The sequence below is a fragment of the Saccostrea cucullata genome, unplaced genomic scaffold (genome assembly GCF_032062105.1).
Source record: "Saccostrea cucullata isolate Sc308-1 unplaced genomic scaffold, CSIRO_AGI_Scuc_v1 ctg3825, whole genome shotgun sequence".
Taxonomy (NCBI): Eukaryota; Metazoa; Mollusca; class Bivalvia; order Ostreida; family Ostreidae; genus Saccostrea; species Saccostrea cuccullata.
The window spans coordinates 103,450-116,949 of record NW_026919419.1 but is presented as its reverse complement, the minus strand read 5'-3'; the positions used below and the strand labels follow the sequence as shown (position 1 = coordinate 116,949).

Below are 13,500 nucleotides of genomic sequence, written 5' to 3'. Positions count from 1 at the left end.
TTAACATTTATCTTATTTCAGGTTGCCCCAGATGTTAAAGTAATGGGACAGATTCAAACATAGATAATGGGGAGACAACTCACTGCTGGTCTTGTCAATGTGTTTGTCTGACTTCTTTGTGATGTGTGTAGACTTATAAACAGAGTGTCATAATGAGAGCTATAGACCCAAGCATTGGTGTAGAGGTCAAAACACTCAACTCTGTGATCTGAGCCTCATGTTATAATTATTTATATGACAAACATCTGTATTTTTCCTTATGTATTGTAGGAATAAACCTTGCAGATCTAATACATGTATATTTTGTTTTGTATAAGTGATTTTACTCACAGTCTCCTAAAGCCCTGCATCATAAATGATTTTTTTAAGCTTTCTGTGCTCTTCAGAAACAAATATCTGCTTGAACAGCTTCAAAACATTGTTTCATTTTTTATATCTCTGTTTAATAAATGATGCACAATGTGTATGACATACAAACATAAATAGAGGACATTCAATGTTTTGTAGTTGAATATGGAATTTATTTCACGAGTGGGACAGGATTTTTGATATTTTCACGAGTGCGAAGCACGAGTGAAAATATTAAAAAATCCTGTCTCACGAGTGAAATAAATTCCATATTCAACTATAAAACATTGAATTTTCTGTTTATTACATTTTTTAACAAAATCTTTGATTTTCCCTTTGCCTCTGTCTTTTTGTAATACAGTCATAGGCTCATGACGTCATAGTTGAGCAGTTGAAACGTCATAGCTATGTTAGGTAAAAACACTGTAAACATGGATTTAGCAACATATTTTGGCAATTTTGACAGTTTTATTTGCTGTCAGGACAGTTTATTTATTTCTATCTAGTTTATATTAGGCCAAGAAAGATTTTTATTACAACAATCTTCGTTATGGGAAGGGAAATCGAGAGTTTTCCCGCACTTCTGATATTCGTCACACTGTGACAGGATATCATTTTGATATCCTTTCACACTGTGACAGGATATCATTTTTATTCAATGAATAAATTACAGTATTTCACGGGTAAAAATGTAATAATCTGTCGCAATTAAATAAAAGTAAAGGTCAATTTGAACACTTTTTACAACTTTTTCTCCCACAAATTAGATTGTAATTGATTTTTTATTCCATGATATATTTCTTTTTTCTGATAGAGTCTTGACATTTTACCTTTTATTTTTTCCTCCCAAAAATAAATTGTCCTTGGTCTTTATACTTGTATTAAACATTTTGACACCTTTTTACATGAAGGTTTGAAATGTGTACAAATAATACATGTACAATGAATATTTATATCTGAGGGCATTTTTAATCATATAATGTTTTTTCATTGATGATGTATGTAAACATTCTGATATATGTTTCATTTCAGAATAAAAGTGATATTTCTGTACTATTTTCTGTTTTTGTTTGTAACACATAAAAAATAGAACTAGCAGTGGATGACGTACAGAGTGGGAATCAACAGTTAGAGGACGCAAAGAAACATCAGTGTGTCAGGAGGAAGAAAAAAAAATCATCTGTTTCTCCGTCTTGATTACTGTCATTGTAATTGTCGTTATAATCATTGTTGTGTCTTTGACCAATAGTGATTCAGAGTAATAGAGTTAAAGTAGGATTGTGTAGGATAGAGGGAATTAACAGTGACCACTGAACTACACATACATGTATATTTATGATATCATTAAGAATCGTTTAGCATCCATTATACATGTACATGCATTTAAAATATTGGATTTTCAGATGATAAAATGCTACTTGAAAATTTTTATGAAATAAATTTTATTTCCAAAAAAATCATTACAAATAAAATCCCTGATGACAAGGATCTGTGAAAAAATGTGTACAGCAAGATGACAAGATAGGAATGTCGGGATTTTTACCAATTTACATCAGTGTACATGGAAACAATAACTGTGTAGTTGTTGATGATGTCCTTGTAGTAGCCACTAAATACTTCACAGTTTAATTGTCAATATGAAGTACTACACAGTTGTACAATGATTCATTATTAAACAGTTTAAGATAATAATATTGTACTACATAGTTATTAGATTTCATACTACTACACAGTTATACAATTATACAGTACTATACAGTTTATACAATTACTGTATAAAGTACCACACAGCTATAAAATTATGCAGTAATTACTAAAAACTTTAACAATTAAAAAGGATACATAGAAATATGATGCAATTTTGTATCAATAAGCAAGGGTCATTCTTCCAGAATTGTGAATTTCAAGCCCCAGCTTGGACAAGGATACCATATGATAGGGGAAAGGCAGGAGGGGTGGCTCTAATGATTAAAATTGAAAATGAATTATTGCTTTGAAATCTGCTCCTTGGTATTAATCAAACATTTATGATGAGTAAGGATGCCTTTTCCAAAATTATGAAATGTATGGATCCAGGGTCAAGGGTTTCGTGGGGTTTGGTGTTATATACATGCGTATAAATTCATATTTTTGATAAAGACAATTTGTTAGTTTCTAAGATGTACTTATGATTTAGGTATTGTTTAAATATTATAATTGATGTACTGGGAATTTGTAATTGAAAATTGTTTTATTTGATCTTCAGAAAGAGCACTGCTGCACGTGTTTGTAATTTCTCAAACTTGACATCTCTCTCTCCATCCCACGGTATCGATGCTATTAGCTCATAATTGTTATCAGGTTTATGGTCAGATCTTAGACTGGTGTTTCTTTGAATTTGTTATGCTTACTCAAATTGTTTCCTGTGTTATAAATTAATGTAATTGAGCTTTCCCCAAACTTTTCTACTGTCTTTTAACTTGTTTCATTGGTTCATTTATGAAATGTGGGAGGAGTTGTCAAAGATGAGACGTGCCTGAGTTTGTTTGTAATTCACTCTCACTTTAGGAATTTTTGTGTAAAAATGTGAATTTTGATTTTGTACTTTTGGACTTGAATAAATTCTAAACTTTAACCAGGAATTATCATTTCAAAACAATATAATTATTACATGGTGGAGAATCTAAAATTTCATTAGTGACTTTGGATTAAACTTTGGATCTATTGTATTCACCTTTTCTTTTTATTCGGACTACATAAACTGACAAAAATGTATAGACCAGAAAATTATGTGTCTCCAGCACCAACAGATTTGAACATGGATGATTGGGAGGAAACACCAATCTTTCGGCCACGTCTGAATCAAACCTATGGGAGATGTAACACACAAATTCCCCTGCCAATTTCGGACAAAGTTTTTATACGCAAGTTTTCGGGATTTGCCAGTGAGAATGGCCAAAACTTTCTATCTGAATTTGAATCCTTTTGTATTTTTCAAAACCTGAGGGATGACAGCCGAAGGATTGCTGCCTTTCATCTACACCTAAAAGGCCCTGCCCTAATTTGGTTTAACTCTTTGGATGATACGTCAAAGGGCACATGGACATCTGTGAGACACGCTTTCGTATGTCAGTACGCCAAAACTGATATGCTGGATCCAAATATGGTTGCAGAGAGTGCTATATTTGAGAGTCTTTCTCTCAGTCCCACACAGCCCATTGAGGACTTTCATAGCAAAATTCTAGAAAAAGGGACTAAACTACAAAAACCAGAGAGAGACCTTATAACCAAATTTGTCAATGAACTACCACAACTGTTAGCGTTCTTTGTACGGACCGCATCCGTCACAAATTTTACGGATGCTTTACAACAAGCCAAACTTGGTGAGGCGTATGGATACAGGACGAGCCCCCCTAACACTGTAGCTGCAGTCCGTATCGAGGAGAAGCCTAGCCGTGGTCGAGATGAACAACTCTTCCAGATGATGAAGTCCATTACTGACAGGCTGGACAGTCGCGACCGTCCAAGAGGGATGCAGAATTACAATCAAGACCGCGCGAATGTCCGTACGTGCCACAGTTGTTCTGGTGAAGGACACATTCAACGAGTGTGCAATTGGAACGGTAATGGTGGAAAGAAGCCCAATGCGAAATGTCAATTATGCCACCAACAAGGACATATCGCGACCGACTGTCAACAGCACAAGTCTGCATTGCCCAAGAATCGCGCCCCTGATGCAAAAAACGGACAACGCCCGGGATAAATGCGGCATCTGTCTTGGGCTCCGAAAATCAAACGAGAAATGGTGCCGGGAAATGTGACATTTTTCAGCAAGGAAAACTTATATATTTGCCAGTATATCTGGGTTCCGTCTCGGTCTCTGCATTGCTGGATTCGGGTAGTACAGTCAATATAATTTCTTCAAAATTCTATCAGAGTTTAGGCTCGAAAACAAAAAGTGATCTCATGCCTTCTAAAAATCCTGAAGTGCAATTTGCAAATGGTCAACATGTTAAAATTTTAGGTACTGCTAGAATCCAGATGCAGTTGTCCGACAGGGAATCCCATGTGTTTATTCCAGTATTTGTGATTCAGGAATTGTCTCACCCAATTATTCTTGGCACCCAGTTTTTAATGTCATTAGGAGTTGTGTTAGATTTTCGATCAATGTCTGTATGTATGGATTTTAATTCACAAATTAAGGTAAGGAATGCATCTTATGTTACTTTACCTCCACATTCAAGTATGATTGTCAAAGCAAAGGTGCCGAATCATGTTCATATTGGTTTAACAGGTGTATGTTTACCAAATGATGTTATGATGGATAGAGGTTTGATTGTAGCTAAATCAATTGCTTCTGTAGACATAGGGCATACGGTGCCAGTCAAAATGTTGAATGTTTCAGACAAACATGTAAATATTGGTAGAAACAATGTCATTGCTTATTTTGAGCCATTGCATGATCATGTTATCTCAACAATGAATGATAATGATGATTTACGTATGTGTGCAAATGTTTCTGTAAATAGTAGTGGTAGGGAAAATGATGTAGGTGGCGAGTCGTTGGAAAATTTCATGACAAATTTCACCCTTAATACTGAATTAGACACTCACGAGATGACAGCATTGCAAAATGCACTATGGGCCAACAAAGACTGTTTTGTTACGAGTGACAATCCCGATATTGGTGTCACTAAGGTTGTGCAACATACCATTCATCTAAAGCCAGGCGCAATTTCAAAACACCACAAACCATACAGACTTCCGCCTGAAAAACGGGAAGTGTTGCGGCATCAGTTAGATGAACTGTTACGTCAAGGCATTATTGTACCTGTGGACGAGAAGGAAGACCTGCCTATTACGAGTCCTATTGTGTTGATTTCTAAGCGAAATAAACCCGCCGAAAAACCGGACAACATTACAAAGGAGTACAGCATGACCTCGTACCGTTTTTGTTGTGATTTCCGATATCTTAATTCACAGAGTCAAGATTTCAGATACAACATTCCGAACTTACAAGAACTTACGGAATCCTTTTCTGAGCGAACTCCGCACTACATCAGCAGTATAGATTTGAGTTCAGGATTTTTTCAAATGTGTATATCCCCTGAATCGACAAAATACACTGCATTTAATACTTGTTTCGGAACATACAAATTCAAGCGCTTGCCCATGGGTTTGAAAACCAGCCCAAACTCCTTTCAAATGTTGATGGACAAAGTTTTTAGCGGCATGACATTCCGTTCAGTTTTGTGTTACATTGATGATGCAATAGTTGCTTCGTCTACATTCGATGAACATATCAAAGATCTTGAAGAAGTTTTTGCTCGCCTTAGAAATGCAGGACTTAAGATCAACCCCAAAAAGTGTGCATTTGCTCAATCTTCATGCACATTTCTGGGGCATGTGATATCCAAACATGGAATAAGTCCCCCATCTGATAAACTACAAGCTATTGAAACGTTACCAGCACCAAAGAATGCTAATGAATTGCGACGTGAACCTTTTTTAACTGGTTTCGGAAGTTTATACCAAATTATTCCGCAGTGGCTAACCCCCTGAATAAACTCCTCAAATCCAACGCAAGATACATTTGGACAGACGAACAAGAATCAGCGTTTCAGGAATTAAAACGTCTTTTACTACAGAGCCCCGTGCTGGCTTTTCCGCGCTTTGACCTTGAATTTAGACTTGCAGTAGACACGTCTAGCAAAGGAATTGGATACATGTTATACCAAAAACACCCTGATGGAACCCCTCGTGTGGTAAGATTTGGGTCTAAAGGTCTAACAAAGTGGCAGAGTTCATATGGACCAACTAAATTAGAACTACTTGGAATGGTTACCGCTATTCTTGACTGTTCGACATATTTAAGTGGGAAACGTTTTACTGTGGAGTGTGACCATCAGGCCTTAAAACCGCTGTTTCAAAAACAACTTCGGGGAGCTATCTATGAACGATGGTTAGCTCTTTTACAACGTTATGATTTCTCAATAGAATATAAACCTGCAGCTCAGATGGTAGTTCCTGATTCAAAATTATCGAGAAATCCTGAATTTCCAACAATTTTGGATGCAAGCCCGGACGAGGACGATCCATTTTTCCCCTATGTAAATGACCCACCAACATCAATCACTTTACCAAATGGACAGTCCCTGAAAACGCTATTAGCGCAAGATCACATGCGTTGCAATTTTGTGAATATTGAAAATGTTTATGACGCTGATACTGAGGACAACATCGATATACCTCGCTATAATGCAAAAATGCCTCTTCTTGCCAATGACACACGTGACTTGCCTAAATTCTCTCGCACGCAAATTGACAAAACAAATTTGGATGAGGAACGGTCTAGACAGACAAACACTCAGCCAACAGAAACCAGTGATTCAATTACTACCCACTGTGAGAAATTTAGTGTTAATGAGCAAAACAAATCTGATAAACACCCTGACCAACATTCTCCTCCTCAAGAGGTCACTTCGGGCCACGCTAGTTGTAGTGAATCAGAATTAGACATACCAGTACAGCCACGTCCAGACATAATTAAAGAAATTGGCGTGACCCACGATTACATCACTCAATCACAAAGAAATGATGCCTCTCTATTGCCACTTATCTTGTATCTCACAAGTGACCAATTACCATCATCACAAAAGGCAGCCCGTGAAATAATGCTGAAGCATACCGACTTTGCAATATTTGATGGCATTCTATATCATTCAAAGATAATAAAATCCAAGAGATCGAAGACTTTGAATCCATACCAGATGGTATTATCGCAGGATCTCGTATTAAAAGTGCTAGAGGTTTACCACGATTCACCAATGGGCGGACATGGAGGAATTCAAGACACATTGGATAAAATCAAAGAAAACTTTTACTGTCCGAAACTAGCAACACTTGTTTATGATTATGTAAAATCTTGTGATTTCTGTCAAAAACGAAAGATGACGCAAACTACAACAAAGTCAAAGATCACCGCATATCAAATGCCTTCATCACCCTTTGAAGTCTGGGAGATTGATTTATATGGACGTTTACCGCCAACACCGGACGGTGATAGTTACATTTTCACAGCTGTTGATATGTTTTCAAAATATTTGTTTGCAATCCCTATTAAAAACAAAGATGCTTTAACAGTATCTAATGCGCTTTTTCAATTATTTACATTATTTGGTGTGTGTAATACCCTTATTAGTGACCAGGGCAGTGAATTTGTGGCAGAAGTTACCAGAGAACTGTGTAAAAGTCTTCACATCACGCAGGAATTCACGCCTAGTTTTGTACATCATTGTCTCGGAGCATGTGAACGGACACATTCTACCTTAGCCGAGAAATTGACGCCATATATTTCAAACGACAGGAAATCCTGGAAGAAATTCCTACCGGCCGTCGTCTTTGCGATGAACACGTCTGTAAATACAACTTTAGGATTTTCACCATATGAGATTTTATATGGCCAACGACCTAAATTTCCTCTTACAAACGTTATACTGAACTTTGAAACTTTACACAAAGGTATACAATCATATATGAAGGAACACGCTGAAAAATTCGTCGTTATTCGGAGCATTGATGGATTTCACAAAATTAAACGGGTATTAGGAAAACGACATTCCAAATATTTAGTACAAATTGTGGGTGAACCAGCCGAAAATGCAATTTGGGTTCCATTGTCGGCTTTAAATGCTAAAGCCAAACGTGCTATCGACACGCGACCGCCACCTAACTTATGACGTCTTTATACAATGTATTAAAATGATTATGAACACTTGAAAAAAAAAAAAATGTAAAAACAGAAAATCATTGAAAAAAAATGCATGTTACATTTGTGTATACTGTTGATATATTTTATTTTTTTGTTTGCATAATATGTTTGTTTGATACTTTTGATCTGTATTAATTTACAGTGTGTCATATGTATGTTTATGTAATTACGGATGTTTTATTCCACAAGTATTACAGCTTATACATATTGTTGAAAACGGTAGAAATTGAGAAGGTAGGAATTACTAGTATGCGATATTTGTGGCATACAGCGTGTGATATGAAAATTTTGTATTGGTTTGATATTGAAATTGCTTTTCTAACCAAGGATGTTTTATTCCGACAGGGTTATACCTTATGCAATTCTATATAGTAGTAGTATGCAGTATTTGTGACATACATCGTAAAAATTTTGTGTTGGTTTGATATATTAGTTGCTTTTGCTAACCAAGGATGTTTTATTCCAACAGGGTTATACCTTATGCAATTCTGTAATTGAATATTGTATTATCTTTATTTGAAAGTGGTATGATTTATTCTAACCGAGGATGTGTTATTCCATACAGGTTATACTTTGAACAACCATATTCGAGAATTTGTTGTTTACATTTTTTTACTATGCATTGCAGCGCAAGTTATGAGTTCTTATGATGCACTCTGATTTGAATATTATGTTCGTATAAATGTGCGAGTGTTTGATGGTACCAATGAATGGTGAATACATGCTTCAAAAACATTTTATTCACTTCTGATTTCATTACTAGGATGTATTTTTCTTCTTGTACATGTATTATATTTTCTTCATTATCATTTTGTATAGCATTTCTTTTGTGTGCGTATTTTATAATTGTCTTTATTGTTTAATGTTTAAAATTGTATGCCAATTTTTTTTTAGGGGGCGGATGTTATATACATGCGTATAAATTCATATTTTTAATAAAGACAATTTGTTAGTTTCTAAGATGTACTTATGATTTAGGTATTGTTTAAAGATTATAATTGATGTACTGGGAATTTGTAATTGAAAATTAATTGTTTTATTTGATCTTCAGAAAGAGCACTGCTGCACGTGTTTGTAATTTCTCAAACTTGACATCTCTCTCTCCATCCCACGGTATCGATGCTATTAGCTCATAATTGTTATCAGGTTTATGGTCAGATCTTAGACTGGTGTTTCTTTGAATTTGTTATGCTTACTCAAATTGTTTCCTGTGTTATAAATTAATGTAATTGAGCTTTCCCCAAACTTTTCTACTGTCTTTTAACTTGTTTCATTGGTTCATTTATGAAATGTGGGAGGAGTTGTCAAAGATGAGACGTGCCTGAGTTTGTTTGTAATTCACTCTCACTTTAGGAATTTTTGTGTAAAAATGTGAATTTTGATTTTGTACTTTTGGACTTGAATAAATTCTAAACTTTAACCAGGAATTATCATTTCAAAACAATATAATTATTACATTGGGGCACTATACTAATTATTACTGATTAGTCGTAATGCATTTTTTTGTTCTCCTTTCCTGCCTATTGGTATCAAGTTAGCAAACTAAGTATACTAAATGTGATTTATGCCCTCCTTTGAAGAGAGGAAAGCATACTTCTTTAATTTGCTGCTGTCTATCAGTATGCCTGTTTGCCCTTACAGGTACTGTATCCACTATGTGGTGGATTGTGAGAGTTTGATTCCATCTTAGTTTAGTTGCCTTTGCAGGTTTATGGATATTGGTGATTACCATATGTGTTTTGGTATTAATTTTTTTTTGTTTAAAGTTTGTTACCTGGCATTAGGATGAGTGTCCCCTTGATTAATCTGAAGGCTCAAAATGTTACAAGTGATATTGGCTTTCTACGCATGTCAATCGACTGAGAAATTTTTATTCAGCTAATGTGCACGATCAATAACTAAAATCTGTTACATGAAATCAGATTGATTTTTGTTTTTAAAAAAATGCACTTTGAATGATGAAATTTGAATCATTATTATCTGAATGATTGAAAAAGACTTTCTTTACTAAAACGAAAGATGAAAAAAAAAACGTTTGCAACAATTATTTTGAACAAACTCTGATTAATTTTGTCGGAGGAAAAAGAGATACTAGTATATGTTGCTGGTGTTTTGGTGACAATTTATGAAAAAAGTTTGATGATTTTATGAATCAGATGAGTAAATCATCTAAAGTAACCCCAGGTCACTTCATTTTCATCATTTCTTTATTAGTGAAACAGAATATTTACAAATTATTGTTCTTGCTCTAAATCATCTTTAGAAATATAAATATATGTACATGTATATCCAAGAATGAAATTTTCACAAGCAGGTCAGTTGTCTTCAGTTATTACATGAAAATAAAGTTCTCGTGAATAAATAGTGATTTACAGTATATAGTTTATGGAATAAGTTTAGATATCGGGCAACAAATTAATTTCCTATAAGCAGAACATGGCTTATGAGATAGAAATTACACCTTAGTTTGGTTCACATGTGATTCCCTGACTTATGTAAAATTAGTGAAAGAAAGGTATAGAAGGCATAGAGTGAGGATTTACAAGGTCACAGACATCTGACCTTTACTGTCCTGTTCTAGCTATTTGAACACTTCTGTTTTTATTAGCTCACCTACGCTTAAAACTCACATTTTGTCCGTAGCTCATCTGTCTGTAAACTTTTTACAGATCTACTGGGCCAATTTTAACTACACTTCCACAAAGCATCCTTAGTGAAAATTATTAGCTTATTTCCTAAAGCAAATTCTCTATAAAGTTAATTTTGAAATTCATTTAATAAAAAAATCAAAGACTCATTTATTTCCAAGTTATATTCATGAGGATTAAAGTTGGACATAATTTTGAGTGATATTTTAAAACCCAGATTTGTATGCAGAGAAAAGACCTCCATAACATCAAAGCCACATTATACGATGATGTTACACCGGGGCTATCCTCATGTTTTGTGGATCAAAATTGGTTTCTATACATGGGGACATAATTTCATGGGAATAAAGATGGGTTAAATACCCCTAAAAATTAGCTGAAGAACAGCAGGCATATGTGACTGGGGTTAGCATTACTGCCAATGGACCACTTATTCTAAAATAAAGAATCATTCAGAGACTTTGAAATGAGAAATACAAGGATCTAATTTCTATCAGCTAATCTTTCATAAATGTATGGCATTGTGACAACGCACTTTGAAAAAATTTTTCAAAGTGCGTTAAAATTTGGACAAAATCAACGCACTTTGAAAAATTTTTCAAAGTGCGTTAATTTTGGGACCAACTCAACGCACTTTGAAAAAATTTTTCAAAGTGCGTTAAGAGCCTACATCAATATATTTTACAATGGAGACACTTAACGCACTTTGAAAAAAAATCATATTTTAGTCATGGAAAGATTTAATTTGTTATTTATGTTTTAAAAAACTAAGTCTAACCCTAACCTAAAAAATGAATTGATTTTACTCCCGTCAAAAAGAGAAGACAGGTATAAGATCTCTATGTCCAAATCTTTATCTTTCCAATACATAAGTGTCGGTAACAAACGGGGAAGGGGAGCAATAAACCTAAAAAGGGTACGCTGCATTTTCAATGCTTATACGATTTATATATATTTCCAAAATAAGTGAGGGGGTTAGCCCCTCCCATGACCCTTTGCCCAGTCTCGATGTCTATAATTATGTATTTACATGTACCTAACTGGTATGACGTTGAAAACCTTCAATAATAAATAATTAAATTAAAACAGAAATTTTTAAGTACAGTAAAACGTATGAGAGAGAAAGAATTTTCATAGTTTTGAACAATCAAATTGGCCCCTTTTTATTATGATAAATGCTGAGTTGCTTGAAGCTGTCCTCTTTTTGTGCCCCCTATACACCTTTACATCTACTTATTAAAGATTAGAATTTAAACAAAAAAGGAGAAGAAACGAATTAATGAACTTAAACAATCGTCACTCTTTAAAGACCCTTTAATTTTCCTTTTTATTTTATCAAAACCTTAAATATTAAAAACGTCAATGTCTCAGGTCCTACAGTGACTTTATCATAAAAAAGTTATTAAACCAGGATCTGTTATTTATCAAACCGATTATTTGAAGTAATATTGATCAATTTTTACATTTTTTTTCAAAGTGCGTTCATATGGTCGATATTAACGCACTTTGAAAAAAAAAATTATTTTTTTCAAAGTGCGTTAGCTTGGTCCCAAATTTTAACACACTTTGAAAAATTTTTTCAAAGTGCGTAATTTTTCAAAGTGCGTTGTAACATGGCATTTATTTTACTAATAAAGTAATCTTACGGAAAGAAATCTCATTGCTCCATTTTCCTAAGTGTAGCTGTTTGTATGTTGTATTATGGTATTTGTCTGAGAGATTGTTGGTATGAGTATAGAGCTGCCTGGAGGTTCCCTGTCACCTGTTGACAGATCCCCAGATATGCCACGATATGTTTCTGAGACGTGAATCTATAAGCTGTCCCTGACCATAATGAACTATGGTCTGTAGGACATCTAGAGCTGTTTGTGCTCTCATTGTGTCTACGTGTCTGTAGCACAAGATCTCTACCATGTATAACAGTATTAAGGGTGGAATGTAAAATACAGGCCAGTCATTCTGTAGAGCAGACTGTTGTTCTGGTATCAGTTCACTGATGTAATGGATATCATTGTAAAGTGTGATATCCCATGCTACAGCTTGTCTCATCTTTGTAGACCAGGACTGTCCTCCTACAGCCTTAGTATACATCTCTGTATCTACATTATACCCAAGCACCACATATGGCTGTACTAACTTGACCTTGATCATCTCTATAATAGATAAAGCTTCCATGTATCTAACTGTCTTGCAATTATACATGGCTATGTACAGCATGTCAGTAATACAACCAAACTTGGCTGCTAATTTCATCATGTGACAGGAGATTTTGTCAGCTCTATACCTCAGTTTGTTTTTATGTATGTAAGTTTCCATGTATAATATAAAAGCAGTTCGCTGAAGGACATTAGCTGTAAATTTCTGAAGCTTTATGACTTGATACTGTGTCAGGAGGGGTGAACCTATCATCTGTTCTATTGAATGTAGATATGTCATATTGCTTTGTATGTTCAATTCGTTTAATGTTTCATGGTTGCGAATTTCAGGAAAAAGGTTTTCATGAAGAAGGATATGGAAATAACGAACAGTATTCAATCTCAACGTCCATTAAACAAATATACAAAATAAGAGCAGAGCAAACACGGACCTCCGAAACATCAGAGGTGGGATCAGGTGCCATGGAGGAGTGAGCATCCCCTGCCGACCGGTCACACCCGCCGTGTGCTCGTTGTCATAATAAGGATATAATGGAAAAAATCCGTGGTCAATTCAGTGTATAAATAATGGACTAACAATTGGTATGAAAAACGTCAG

At 34.8% G+C, this 13,500-nt stretch overlaps 1 protein-coding gene across 6 annotated transcripts in view; it reads left to right on the top strand.

Annotated features, from left to right (window-relative positions):
* The window catches only part of LOC134231195 (succinyl-CoA:3-ketoacid coenzyme A transferase 1, mitochondrial-like), a 67,318-nt gene that overhangs the window by 41,152 nt on the left and 12,666 nt on the right, over window positions 1-13,500 (top strand). For 3 of the 6 annotated variants that reach the window (XM_062713143.1, XM_062713159.1, XM_062713152.1), the window contains exon 15: window positions 22-476. The exons of the other annotated variants lie outside the window; for them this stretch is intronic. In XM_062713143.1, coding sequence (XP_062569127.1) covers window positions 22-63 — 42 coding nt within the window. In that variant the 3' untranslated portion in view covers window positions 64-476. Of the gene's footprint in view, window positions 1-21; window positions 477-13,500 lie in introns of those variants that run through there. 6 annotated transcript variants of the gene reach the window in all.